This window comes from Tachypleus tridentatus, chromosome 11 (assembly GCF_004210375.1).
Source record: "Tachypleus tridentatus isolate NWPU-2018 chromosome 11, ASM421037v1, whole genome shotgun sequence".
Taxonomy (NCBI): Eukaryota; Metazoa; Arthropoda; class Merostomata; order Xiphosura; family Limulidae; genus Tachypleus; species Tachypleus tridentatus.
Genome location: NC_134835.1, coordinates 52,901,263 through 52,917,135, shown reverse-complemented (window position 1 = coordinate 52,917,135; position 15,873 = coordinate 52,901,263). Strand labels below are relative to the sequence as shown.

At 29.5% G+C, this 15,873-nt stretch overlaps 1 protein-coding gene across 2 annotated transcripts in view; it reads left to right on the top strand.

The window, feature by feature from the left end:
• Positions 1–15,873, top strand: part of tank (EI24 domain-containing protein tank) — a 49,683-nt gene that overhangs the window by 11,999 nt on the left and 21,811 nt on the right. For both annotated transcript variants that reach the window (XM_076467271.1, XM_076467272.1), the window contains exons 6-7: positions 2,848–2,975; positions 5,350–5,469. In XM_076467271.1, coding sequence (XP_076323386.1) covers positions 2,848–2,975; positions 5,350–5,469 — 248 coding nt within the window. The remainder of the gene's footprint in view (positions 1–2,847; positions 2,976–5,349; positions 5,470–15,873) is intronic.

The following is a 15,873-nucleotide window of genomic DNA, read 5'->3' as shown; positions in this document are numbered from 1 at the left end:
ACCCATTATTCTGATATTTCAGAATGAATACAAATTTACTTATCTTCAACTATTGAATAATTATATTTTATTCATTTATTTTTTTCTCAAAAGAGTTTTTATTATTACAGCTATTAGTGACTTTAATTCATAGAATTGAGATGCATAAAACATTACAACTAATGTGTAATTACAAGAGGAATGGTGATGATGAAGTTTTTTCTTTTCTGTCCATTCTTCTTACTTTGCTCTGTTTTATTTTCCTCTTTCATTTCGTGTTCTTCTTTGATAACCACTGCATATCCCTTATTGTTCTTACGTGTTTAGAGCCACTGATCTGTTGGTTATTATTTGTCACTCAAATTATCACTCTACTATTAAGGTTGAAATTTTCTTCTATAAAAATGTTTTTATTTTCCAGAAACTTAATCATTGGTTTATCTTGAAATATTAAAATTGATATCAAGTTATTAGAATTTTTTTGACCTCCTAATTAACTTTTTAAACTATAATTTTTTTCCATTCTGTTAGAATTATTTTCATAATGTCTGAATAATGATCACCACCATACCTTATAAAACTTCAGTTCTTTTTAATTTTGCAGGCAATTAAATAGTTTGGATTAGTTTTTAGCCAAAGAGGCATAAATGTTATTGGATGTTGTCACTGTCCTGTGAGTAAATCAGAATGTTTAGCTGAATGCTGATAGAACCCATTTGGGTTAAAGGAATTAATATTTGTTATAATTTTTATTTAATATTTTGCTGCTCTATACCTATAAACAAGTTAAATAAACTTTTGTTAATGTTATTATCACAACTCTATTTGTCTCAAAGTTTTATGTGGGAATAGTGAATGTTGTCCAAACTTTGCCCTAGAGTTTCTAAGAGATATATAATTTGTTTCCAGTTCTATTGATATAAGTTCCATAGTTTAAGAACTACCAGATCAGATTTTACAATTTTTTTATTTTCCCAATCTATAGATAAAAATTAGGCTTTCCATTTCTCATTTATATCAATGTTCTAAACTACTCTTTTGGTGTTTTTTGTAAGGAAAGAAAGTGACATCACAATGTCATAGCAAGCTTACTTACATATTCTTTTTCAAAGATCAGGCTGCTATATTTTACCTAGTACATCAAGTAACAATAAAATTGTTATCACAGTAAAATTATCTTTAGGGCATTTCTATTTCTGCAAATGCCCTAAGTACAGAATCCTTTAGTCATGCTCAAAAATTATACAAAAAATTTGAAGATGAGGCATTAAGTGAATAGATATACTTGAAGGTAAGGCTCTAGTGTCTTTCAGAGATGTCTTTAAATGAGGAGCAGAGTCAAATATTAACTTACTCCACTTGAAAAACAACTTATTGTATTTGTTCAGGATTACTCAACTGTCTTTGCTACAATATTATTAAATGGATTTTGAACTCACTATGGAGGTGTGTTTGTTTTTCTTTTGCAAGTCTCCATTTGGCCTTTTGGCTAATTATTTCATCATAGTTATTGTTTCTTTAGTATTCAGCCAACGTTAATTTGCTTTAAGATTTCATTCTCTAGCCAATTTCATATTCTCAGGAATGTTTGTATCTAGATAAAAACATAACTTGTTTCATTGCAAGTGACTCAGAAAAAAACACAAGTTATTTCTATTCTTTTTTAGTTTGTCATATTTTTTTGTACCCACTTTTAAATGATGATCTGTTGAATCTTAGTAGGTCTTTGTGAATTTTTAATTTTTTTCTTTCTCTGCATAACAATTTAAAATCATTGTTAAAATTTTTTTAACTTTTTAAATAATTAAAAAAAGAGATTTTCTTTTTAATAATAGGTGGATGTTTATATATCTGAGTATAGTTTAATTGCCTTGAAGGACAAATTGCAAATATTTGCATAAAATTAATTAATTCAGCTATACACGAGATGTTTCACATTATAGATCATTATATTTAAAAATACAAAAAGTCATGTAATTTAGTTTATAAGTTCCTGTTACTTAAGTATAAGATATGTAAATCTTGTGTCATACTTGAAACCTCTACAAATTTACTGAGCACTCTATTATGACATGACTAAGATTTATTTGATAAAAACATGGAACAGATATGTGCTGTACCAGTAAGTGACTAATGGGTTTTATAAATATAGGAAATGATGTTGTATTTAGAAAAACTGAACCTGACGATGACCGAAGAAAGTTGAAACATTGTTTGCTCCTCTATTAGTGCTTTCTATACCCATACCAGCCATTTTTAAATATATAAATATATATTTTAATTATATTTTAAATATATACATTTCATTTGTTTTAGATAATGTATGGTAGAACATTAATGTAAAAAGAAAAATTATTCTGAAAGAAAAATTCATTAATACAGGGTGTTTGGAGAGTCACTGTGCAGTTTTGTAATCATATTTTATTCAGTCTATAATGATGACAATGGGGGTCACTTTTAACATTGTTTATAATTGTCATTCATATTTACCTCCTGTATTCTATATTGAAACATGTCTGTTAATAAATATAAGGCACAATGACTTTCCTAACACCCTGTAGATCAAACAAGTCTATGATGTGGCAATTATGAAACCATTGACAGCAGTGTAAGCATCATTTTTCATACTGTTACTGTAGCATTTTCAGCTATATAAGTATATATTGTTTTTTTTCACGTTATACATAACACAAGCATATTAATTTGCACATGATTTGGTTTGTTTTTTTCTTAAAACTTTACAAGTAAATTTCCACATGATTTGGTTTTTTATTTTTAAAATTTTACAAGTAATAGGATTTTGTATAAAAAACATTTTCTTCAATTCTGAGAGATACAATTAACTTTACTATCACAATCTCATTGCAGGCGATAGTACAGGTTTGGCTAGTACAATGTGGAGCTGGATGAAACCTATTCTCTCCTGTACATTCAGCTGTCTGTGGGTTTTACCATTATTTTTACTTAGTCGGATTGTAAATGGTTTGTGGTTCCAGGTAAGAAAAGAATGCTTCTTATTTTTTTCATATGAATGTTTTGATGTAAGTTCTATCAAAATTCTGGAAATTTTGCTTTATATATCCATTATTGTTAAAGGCTGTATGCTTAACTCAGAGTTATATAAAATGTAATTTTAGGATAAAGCAATGGTATTTGTCAGTATTTGTTATATATTATGTATTATATATTATATATGTATGTTTATGGAAATCATTAAAAGGGAGACCTTCAGCCTTGTCATAATCTTAGTTCTGAAATTTTAATTTAAAAATTTCTTTTTAGGGAACCTAAAATATATATTCTACAAAAGACACATAGTGGTTATGCATCTTGGTAACTGATGCAGGATTGGTCTCAGAGTACTTTGACTTTCTAAACAATCTGTTGAAAATGCTTGTTGTTTTTTAGAAACGTTGCTAACTAGATACAAAAATAAATAAAGAAAAAGAATGTAAAACAACCTGTCTTTGTGTTACATATGACTTAATTGGATACTTATTTTTTTTTTTTAACAAGTATATGCAATGATTTTGTAAAAATAGAATGTATACATAATCTTGCCTCCTTAAAATTATTGGGTTTTCTCATCTTTTAGGTTTAATAGTATTACAGAGGTTGAATGCATTGTATTAAAATGATTTTTGAGCCTTGTCATATCATCCACATTGCCAAACCTAATTACTTTGTAGCTTATAGCTGTGTATTTTGACAATATCTCTGTGGCACAGTTTCAATTACAAAAGGCTCCTTCATAAGGTTATGCCAAAAGTACATCACTACTCCCTGGTGCTTTCAATGATCTGTCTAGTACATATGACTAAACAACAATATAAAACTGCAGAAGTAAAGCAATGAATGTCAGAACTATCTTTAAAGTGTTATCAAAACACCTGTGAAAATATAATATCCTGCTGAAGATATGTAGTAGTCACATGATCTTGTGTAGTCTACACAAGAATCATTATGATTACTAGAAAACTTGAGGGTTACTCTGTGATGCATTCTATGCATAAAAGGCAAATACAGCAGTGATATAAGGAAAAAGGTTTGTATGTGCTATAGATTTTGTGGCATAGAACACACACAGAAACAAATATCATGCCAAAGACTTTATTATATGAATCACTGATAAACTTAACATGAATATTTACACATACATATATATATAAATATATACATCAAACTGAAGAGTTAATCAGTGGCTTTGTAACCAGCATCTGTTATCAGGATATATTAAAAGCAGCCATTAGAAAAGTTGGGACAGCCAAGTGTCAAAGTACTACAACAGAGGCTTGTCATGGCAACAGATGTCTCAGACCTATGTCTTAGTTGATTGATTTCTTCATCAATACTTAGAATTTGACTAAATTCAATTGTATTTATGAATAAAATGACAAAAACTGTCATATAGTACCATTTAACTAGTATAAAAATGATTTACCTTAGATGCAAACTGGAAAGCTTAAAATGCACTTTGTGTATAATGACTGAAATTATATGATGTGGTTCAATGACTTGATAGGTCTTTTATTGCACTGATGATATAACAAAAATAAAGAGAAAGGCATGTGAGACTATTAACTCTCCTTTTTTGATTGATAGTATAAATATTTGGATGTGTTGTTATAGTTTGGGGAACATTCTTAGTATATAGATATTAGATACTTTAGTTATTTAAAAGGGGTAAATAACATTCATGTTGTATTTAGATATTGTTACTGATTTGCCTACCTTACAATGTTTTGCTTCAGACATGTTTTAATCAAAACATTTGTGAAATGTTAATCCACTAAAGTAATTTTTGTCAAAAAAAATTAAATAATTTTCCCTGGTTGATAAAGTCACTGAATCTTGGTCTGATTAAGTACATGAACATGACATTCATCACTATAATCATTTGATGACATCTGTGAACCAGCTGCAGAATTTAATATCAACAAATGGTGTATGGTTGAGCAGATAGGTGGTAATATATTGTGGAATTTATGCTTTTCATTCTAATGTCTTCAAGTTCTCAAAAAGTTATTCAACTCAGTATTAGAAATAGGTTTTAATCATTTGAAGATATATTTTTATTGTCTAATAGTAAAATGCTGGATGACACAAAGATTCATAGAATTCTTTTGAACATCTATCAGTTTTTTTAAACTTGAAAATAACTTTTTTATTTGGACTACAAAATAGGTGGGACTTTAGACCCATTTTATATTAAGACTTTTATATGACCTGATGTTGTATTTAATTCAGATTATTAATTATAATTCATAATTTGTTTAACTGATGTATTGTATATTAAACAGTAAGCTTTTCTACACTGAAATTACAAAAGGGTTATCCCTATTGTAATTGTTCACTGATGTTATTTTCCAGGACATTGCTGATTCAGCTTATCGGTATCGAAGGGGGAGACCACAGCTTTTACCTAGTCTCAGTAAACTAGTTGCTGATATGTTGTTCAGTGTACTAATACAGGCATTATTTCTAATTCAGGTAAATGCTAATATATATAATAGTTTATGGATATACTTAATGTATTAAAAGAAGATGCAAACATTTCCACTCAGAATTTAGTTTCTCTCTATAATATTTGTTTCTGCTGTTGTAATTTACTTCTTTTAGGTAATTGTTTCCATTATTGGCTTCTGCAATACTTGTATAATGGTTGTAAAATGACTTGTAATTGCAAAAAATAAGAAGTTTCAACTTTTACAGAATGAGAGGTTTTAACCTTATGTTTACAGGCTTGTTCATTTTGATTGACAAGTGTACTTGTCACAGTCTTTTGCAGTGTTACATTACAAAGTTTATTAAATAACTATGTTATCACTGCATGTTAATAAACTTTGCATTAACTCTCTTACCACAGGCTCAGTTCCAGGGACCAACCTCATAACTATTTATTTTCTCTTATAGTTTTCATACTATAACTTTTAATACAGAATACATACCTTCATGGAATTTTACATATTATCAGTAAATATTACAAGGATTTTATACACAAAATATCGGAGTTTTTAGTAAGTTCTAAGATATTTTAAGTAATAATTTACTTGTGCTTTCTATTTTTAAATGTTCCTTATCACACATGCAAAGTAAATTTAATTTTAAGATTAAAAATGCTTCTAAGCATAAGAAAATTGTAAAATTTCACATGCAAATTTTCTATAATCTTCAGATAATTATCAAATTATTGTTAGAAAATTAAAAAAAAATATATATCTTTTATTTTCACTATTATATCTTTCTATATAGGTTTGAATGATTTGACAAACTTTACAACCATCATACAAAATTAGGAAATAGATATAAATTATATTTTTTTTTGTTCTAGAATAACTACAGGTTGTAACATAAAAGCTTGAATATTTAGTTTAAACTGTTTAAATATTATAACATAAAACTATATATCTATATATATATATATATATTTTTTTTACCTTTCAGCCATTTCTGACTTGCATTACAAAGTCACAATGATGTAGCACAGTTCACTCATGTTTCCATATCTAGTAATATAAAACTGGTCTTTACAAAGTAACCTGTCCTGGCTTTGCTTAAGTGAACTGGTACTTCAGAGATGCCAACCATTATGATTTGAGCATAATCATTATGATTTTGGTGTATATATTATGACTATACGCTTGTACAGACAAATATTACGACTTGTTGCAATTCCCAAATTATTATATATTATATAGGCCTATATAATAAAGTGATAAATTGTTCTCCCAGGGCTAGAAAATTTCTAGTGAGATACAAATAAATTTTGATAATAAATAAAAGACATAGTCCAAATGGCTCCTTGCGATAATCATGTTTGTGCTTGAAATAATAAAAAATATTTGTATCTCTGACGTTTACCAATAGTTTGAGTGCAGTGCTTCTTCATACTGGGTACATGGGGGAATCCATAGTTACGTCATCAGTACTTATCAGCCACTCAGCACTCGCGTAGATGGATATTTCTCATTTTCTAAGCGGCATAGAAACACCAATGCGATTGTTCACAAGGTGGAAAAAAAGAGGCCTCGTTCACCAGATTGTCTTGTTTCTGGCAAATCTAAAAGGACTAAAACTGTGAATCAAAAATTTAGGAAAGAGTATAGTGCAAAATATCTGATCATTGCATCAAAAGTCAGTGACAGTGATGTGTTTTGTAAAGTTTGTTACATCGATTTTTCTGTGGCGCATGGCAGGATAAACGATTGTTCCAGATGTACAAAATAAGCATCTCACCAACTAAAGGCTGAGGCGAAGACAAAAATGATGCAGATAATGACATTTATGAGTAAGAATTCAGAATATGAAACCATAAATGCAGAAGTGATGTTCATGGAATCTATAGCAGTAATAAATAATAATAGTTATAATAATAATATAATAATAAACAGCTTAGAGACATTGGTCAGGCCTAGTAGCTGCAAATGATAAAGGGCTCTGTCTACAATTATTACGCTCAGTCATTTGAAATAGTTGGCATCTCTGGTACTTTATAAAATACAGTTATATTTCAATTATAATACATTACTTGTGTACCTATTTCAGTTATTGTTTTTAAAGAACAGTAAATAAAAACATGTAGAAAATAATGATCTGTACTACTTATGGTTGCAAAAAGAGTAATACCTGCTTATTGTACTAGGCATGCCATATCTTTCTTGTAAATTTTACATATGGAAAATATGAAACAAATATTTTTTTTGTTTTATATGTGTATTTTGAAATAACAAAAAAATTATAAATTACTCTATGAATATTGCAGAATTATATTGTAATATATTAGGCTCAATAACTAAACTGGAATTGTGTATAAAAATTATTTTTCAAGTAGCAGTTTAACTTATATTTCCTTCTGAGATTGGAGACAAAAGAAATAATCTTTGGAAGCTCCTACTTTTAAGATGGTGAGGAAACTACTTGGGGAAAATTTGAAGTTTTGATTAGTTACAAGCACATGATAGAGCAAAGTGGGTATATGAAAGCAAGCATTTCCAAAAACAGAAGAGGAATATAATCAGCAAATAGAAAAGATGTCATAGCTTGTCAAAATCAATAATTTGAGTTTCTAATTCATAAGAAACTATAAATTTTGCATTTGGACATCACAAAAATCTAATTTGAATCAAAGCTATATTCAGCATATCAGATGACACACACAAATAAATGTTTAGGATTTTTAAAAATTATATATTACTAAAATTTGAATTATGATACAGAAATTGATTATTTACTGTAAATACTAGAAAATAGTAGGTTAATAAAATGTTGAATGTAAGGCTACAAATGTGATGACATGCACTTTGACCCCTGCTCATAGGAAAACCTGTAGCAATAGGGTAGTTTATAATACACATTTAAATATTGTACAGCACTGTGCAAAAGTGTTTGGAAAAGGTCAAAAATTAGATTTCAAGATACTTTTAAAGAACAATGAAAGGTAAGTTATAGGTGAAACATCAAAATTTTATTAATCTTCATATTTAATTACAACAGAAATTCAATGCTTAAATCCAGCAAACAGTTAATACTTTGTGTGTCCCCCTTTTACTTTAATAACTGCAGACAGTCTTTCAGGCATTGTTGAAATGTACTTAATCAAAGTGTTTTTTTGAAGTTTGTTCCAAATGTCTCTAATACACTCCCATACAGTTTCTTTGGAAGTAACTTGATTTGTCAAGTTTTTGATCAACTATATCCCACGTATGCTCATTTGGGTTGAGACTGGGACTCTGTGGTAACCATTGCAGCTTCTTTCCAAGCTAAGAAATTTCTGCATTTTTTGGATGAGTGTTTGAGGTCATAATATTCTTGGTTGTAGAATTCTTTACCAATAATGCACAAACCACTGGGTATACCATGATAGATCAGTAGTTGATAGTAGTTGTGCTGGTCCATTATTCCTTCTATTTTGCAAATATCTCCTGTTGTCTTATCAGAAAACATCCCCAAACTATCACACGGCCTCTCCAGTGTTCATGGTAGGTGCTACGCATTGAGGTATGTATCTTTCACCTTTCTTGTGCTAGACATAGAACCATGCTTTGAACCAGATATTTGAAACATAGACTCATCTGTCCATAACTTCCTTTTATAATCATTCACTGTCCAGTTTCGACCATTTTTTATAGAAAAAATATTTTGGTAATATTTGGAGATTGAAATAAAGGTTTTTTTTTTAAACTACTGCACAACCCAATGTTCTACTTTCATTGAGTTGATATTGTAGATCTGGATACTTTTCTGTCATTTGGTATATGGTCATTTATGTCATGTTTGAGATTAGAATAAGTAAGAAAATGTAAATGATATTAATAGAAAGAGCACTTCGTGTATATGATTGTGTAATTTGGTGTGTGTGCTTGTAACTGGATCTTTTGTTTAAACATAGCTGTCCTGTATGATACATAAGGTAATTATGTATAGCATTATACATTATACATAATGATATAGCATTAATATCAGAGTTACCTTACTCTGAGAGGGTCAAAATGAAACTGTAGTAAAATAAAGTATAATATAGGCTTACTTTTATTTTTACATGATATTTCTTATTTACTTATAATTGTCCCATATAGAGAATAGAATGTCAATAATTCCTTTCCAGCTAACTTTATTTCAGTGTACCCCACTCTCTTTAATTTTGCATTTGAGTCTCTTCACTAATTACTCTTAGGAAATTGTTGGGGGATGTTAAATTGTACTTTCATTAACCCTTTCATGATAGGCCGGGGTCAAAGGCTATGTTGTGTTTGTTGAGTTGCATTCAAAATTTTATTGAACTATTTTAGGAATTTATATCACTAAGTTTGGAATGAAATTGTAGGTTATTATTCAATCTTTAGTATTATATATGAGTTAGTTACTTAATTTAAAAGTAAATATTAAAAGAACACACCTAAATATTGATTTTAGTGAGTAATGTGGTATGTTAAATACAACACTTTAAAATTAGTTTCTTGTGATGTCAAAATACTAAGACTTTAGTTTTGCACAAATGAGGAACTCAAATTAACAATATCAACAAGCTAGAATATAAAATAAAAACCTTGATCTTTTTATTCTGCTGAGGTATGGCGTATGTACTGAATCAAATACAGTGGCTCCATTAACCTCTATTTTGGAAATGGTCCCTTATATACACTTACTTCAATATATGGCATATGAATAACCAGTTGACAGCTTAGAATGTTATATGAGGAGTTTTCTCAGCTATTTTAATCTGTGAAAAGTACAACATTCTTTCGAACCAAGATTTCAAGAAGGAAGGTTGTATTTTCGGTCTGCTCAAAGTTTCATCTTTTTTATAACCTATATACATCTTAGTCACTAAGCTTAATAAATATAATAGAATCCTGTGGTATCAGTATAGTTATTTAAGATTTTTTGGTAATTCAACTGTGTATATAAAACATAAAAACTTTTGTTTGATATCCTCCATGTGTGAATTTTTAAAAGCCTTAGTAACCTATGTTCAGCAGCAATCGAGTTCAAAGGTTGTAGTAAGAAGAGATAATTGTTTGCTCTATTTCTGTTTATTGTTCTATATTTTATGAAAAATAAGTTTAATAACTTATTTCTGAATAGTAATAATCTATATACATATATAATGTATAATAATTGAAATGTGACGGTTTATTATGAAATACTAGTCCACAAAAGAAATGCCAAGACAGGGAAGAATAAAGGTCAGTGTTATATTATTGTATATGTAACATGAGTGCATGTGCACCATGTCAATGCAAGTTATTTAATGGTTAGCTAGGTATGACTGGAATGTCAATATAATAATATATATATAGCATTATGAGACTTAAGCTACTTAGACTAAGCATTTGTCTTTTCATGTTATAATATGTTTTCGTACTAGTACAAAAAATGTAATTTATAATTATTTCCTAATTTTTTTATGATGGTTATGAGGTTGTTCAAGTGACAGATCCCACATAGTTATAATATAGAAAATAAAACAAAATATAAAGTTTTACTTAAAACAAATGTTTGAAATGTAATTAGGAGAGTTTAGAGATTATGCAAATAATATCTGAGATTTTTGGGATGAAGAATAGTTTTTTAAAATCATAATATGAAGTTACCTTACTCTCAGACTAGTAATGAAACTGTCTTGATATTTTCACAAAGAAATCTTTAATAAAAATATTTCATTAAAAAATCTAATTTTCTATACACAGAAAAATTGTAATCATTAATAAAAGCCTAGCAGATGTGCATGCTGTATCAAAATTTATCGTGCAAATACTTAATGTGTGGAAATGTATAAATGAAGTTGTTTATATTATAATGAGCCCTTGTGAAAGGGTTAACCTTTTTGGTGCATCATAATTACATTTTTTTGGGCTGGTTACCAAAAACTGTCAATCATCCATAAAGAAATGAAATCAGGAATTTTATCTTTTCTAGTTCTATTTGAATATCAATATATTTTCTATTAATGGCATAAAAAAAACTAAATAAAAAATGATAAATGCTGATTTATACATTCATTTCATCACTTCATCACAAAATTATTATATTAGAATATCAGATATTAGATACCAGAATAGTGAATATATATATATATACATATATATATATATTTGTAAGGTATAACATATAAATATGGTAATATATCAATAAAATTAACCTCAAATCATGAAGCTACTTGTCGTGCAACCTGCTCAAATGTAAACACATTCATTGGTTTCATTGTTGTTCATAGATGGCAGCACTACAGATATGTGGCCAGGCTTTCAAGGATATGAGGGCATTTCTACTTGTTGCAGTAGAAGGAAAGGTTTTTTTTGAAGCCATGGGTTAAATCTGCTTGTTGCATCAAATGGCTGTAAATAGCAAAATGACTGTTTCAACTGCTGCATTGTAATGGTCAAGGTATATCCTATCTGATCATATTTTCTGCATTGTATTTGCTGGGCTAGCATGGCCAGATGGTTAGGTACTTGGCTCACAATCTGATGGTCACAGGTTTGAATCCCCATTCTAGTAAACAGGGACACCCTTTCAGCCATGGGGGCAGGTCATTCCCATTATTCATTGGTAAAAAAGTATCCCAAGAGTTGGTAGTGGGTGGAGATGACTAACTGCCTTCTCACTAGTCTATGTCTGATGAATTAAGGATTGTTAATGTTGATAGCTCTTGAGTAGCTTTGTGCAAAATTCAAAACTAAAATTAAGCAAACTGTATTTGCTGACTGATAGGCTCTTGGCATGTTGTGTTCTATAAATCTTCATTTCTAACTTTGTGATACCATCAGATATATAAATTCTTGCACAGGTAGTTTACAAATGCCCAGAATTTGTGCAGAATTGTTTTTCATCCCCCGTGTTTCTGATTCATACAGAAATTAAAATACATTTCTCAAAATCTGGTAGGTTGCTTTTGCTTTACTAGTTCTTGCATTCAGTTTGTTCCTATCCCACCTGTCTTGTTAGTGACACTGTCTAGGTAGTAGATAAAGGTGTTGACATTCTCTACCAACTATTCTGTCAAGCAGATTGAGTTGCTGTTGGGGCTGTTTTATTTCACCAACTTGACATGTTATTTACAAGGTTAGTTAATTGGACCATGCCCTAAATGTTATAGAAGAGTAAATAACAGAAAAAGTGTACAAAGCTTTATTGTATTTATCTTGTATTCAGACTGTCTCAGAAAAGGCTTCATAGATTCACAAACAAATGTTTAGTGAAAGTATTTAATTGAAAAATCTGATTTTATTTTCTGTAACACTTATAATGTTTATTAAAAGCTTTCTAAATTTTCTGTAGATACACTAGTAATTTCAGATTTATAATGTGTACAGTTTTACAATTATGTAATGATAATACAAACAATTAAAGTGATCCAGTCCTTACACAGAAGATTATTTAATTCTTTCAGTATGGTCTTGGTAGCTAGGACCAACCTTATCATTTTGTATTTGTATAGGTTTCATGCTATAACTTTTAAATAATAAATGTATATTCTTGAAATTTGGGATATTACCAGTAAAAATTACAAGACTTTCATATGCATAAAATATTTGTGAAGGCTTATGTTTTGCTAAGCAACATTGCTCTTCTACCTTTTTTCTTTTTGCTTATCCAACATACAAAGTAATTTTCATTTTAAGATTAAACATACTTTATGCATCAGAAAAATTTCAAATTTCATATGCAAGACATTTCTAACATCCAGGTAGTTATGGAATATTTCTTAAGACAAAATCTTATATTTTATCTTTTATTTTCACTCTAATCTTTCTACAGATTTGGTTGATTCGACCAATTTTGTAACCACAATAAAAATTATGAAATAAATATAAATTGTGCAATTTTTGGTTTTGAATGACTACATTTTGTCACACAAAAACACAAATGTTTACTAAATAGCATAAATCTAATAACATTATATGTTTGATTTATCAGCCATATCTGGCTAACATTGCAGAAGTTACAATGACGTGGCACACTTGTACTCATGTTACATATTCAATAATATAAAACTGACCTTTAGTCTTCATAAAGTGACATGTTTTTGTTGTGTTTTAGTGGACTAGAAACAATATTTTGTAAAATAGTCACATTTCAGTCATAATATGTTAATTGCTTTTTACAAATAAGTTTTTAAACTTATTTTTCTTAAAACATAGAACATTAAATAAAGAAGTAAAGAAAACAATTATCTTTTCTAGTTATGACCTTGGTACTCTTGCTGCTCATCACAGATTGCTGAGCCTTATAAAATTTTGCATGTGGAGGATGTGAAATAAATTTTTTTAGCTTTATATATACATTTGAGTAACCCAAAAATCATAAATAACAATATCAGTACTATAGAATTCCATTATAATTATCAAGTTTAATAACAAAACCTGTATTTGGATCTAAAAAATATAAAATATGAAATAAACTAAAGGCTCAAATTACCAGCTTGAAGTTCTGTATCAAAAGAATAAGGTTAGGATGTTCTGAGCTTTCAGTTGGGAATTGATATGTCATAGACAGAAGTAACTGTATATAAGGAAGCATTTCCAAAAATGGAAAGAGGTGAGTGGAGCCACTATATTTCAGTAGTGAGCAATATCTTAGCAAATAGCAAAACAGGAAGTTCTTATTTTGTGTTCTAGCTTGTAAGTATTGGCAGTTTGAGTTCCTTGTTCATACTAAACTATAGACTTTGCAATTATATATATATAAATGGCTGGTATAGGTAGAAAAAGTACTATTGTTTCTTTACCCATACCAGCTGTTTTTACATTATGTAATTTATCTTCAAGTGGGTTTTCTCGTCATCATGGATTATAGACTTTGAATATTGACATGAAAGTCGTCTAATTTGAACCAGTGCTGCACTCAACATATCGTGTGACACACAAAAATCAATGTTTAGGTGTTTTTTTAATATTTACTTTTAAAATATCAAATCAGTTAATACATGATTTGGAAATTTGAATTATAGTTTACAGTGTGGGGTATCAAACTTATTGACATAAATCCTTTAAATAGTAGTTCAATAAAATTTTAAACATGAGTTAACAAACACAATGACATGGCCTCTGAGTTAGGATTAGTAACTAACTTTTGAATTTCAATCTTTTTAAATGCTTAAAACTGTTGCTTATATTTCTATGATTTTTTGCAGTACATTTGCATGTACCTTGTACATTTAAACAATTTTAAAAAATATTCAAAATATTTAACACTCCTACCAAAAAAATATTTACATCCACTAAAGTGATTTTGGGGCCTATCAGGCCCCATATATTTTTTCCAATAGAAACACAGTGATTTAGCAACATTCATTACAAACAACTTTAGAATGGCTCTGACAAACATTTTTTTTACAATTTGAGCAAACAATTTTCGACTGTCTTATCTTTTGATCTGCCGCACAAATGGCATCATCCTCTTTTTGCCCTCTTTGCAGGCGGTTCACATGAGGTTGTTTTGTCATTATCTTTGCAGTAAATTTCTTTGATTTCAAGCACCAATTGCCGTATAAATTCTCTTCTGGCTCTTGATTTATGTTGACGAAGAAATTCTGGATGTTTTGTCGAGTATAGAACGAAAGCATTGTACGCAGCAAGATCTAGAATGTTATAGAATATGCAGACTGACCAGCGCTTTGATCGCCTCTTTGTTGTATAATATCTCACCAGTTGATCGAGAGTGTCGACACCTGCCTTTGTTGCATTGTAAAGATTGACGATTTCGGGGCTTTCCATTCTCTTCTACTTCACAAGACTGATGCTGAGATCCCAGTAGTAGCACATATTTTCCTGGTTTGTCTGAGTGCCTGAGAAGAGTGATGTCATCATGGTAGAAAAACTTTGGTGATAACTCTCTAGATTTTGCATTTATTTCAGGAGGTAGGAAAGTTCTTGATTTCCATATGGTTCCAACAAGTCCTGTTATTTTTGTTTGTAGGTACTTGGCAAGTGTCATTGTTGTGAAGAAATGATCTGTCGTTATTGTCCTTCCTTTTCCAAGAAATGGCTGACTCAGTTCTCTGACTATTCTTTCTCCTTGATTTGTTTCTGTCGTATTTCCAACCTTTCCAGTATAAATTTGAGCGTTGAGGAGGTAACTTGTCTTTGCATCTGTTAGGCACCAAATCTTTATTCCGTATTTGCCTGGCTTTGTCAGAATGTATGTTCTGAAGCCAACTCTTCCTTTGAAGTTACATAGTTGTTCATCCACTGTCAGGTATTCGCTTGGGTTGTAACTGTTTTTGCACTTTTCAATGAAAAAATTCCAGACTCCAGAGATGGCGGCATCTTTGATTTCTCTATTTCTTTGAGAGTGGATGTCAAATCTGATTTTTGAGCACATTTTTTTGAATTTATCTTGTGTAATCAGTTTTCGCAAAAATGGCAAACTGAATTTGGTTGAAAACATTTC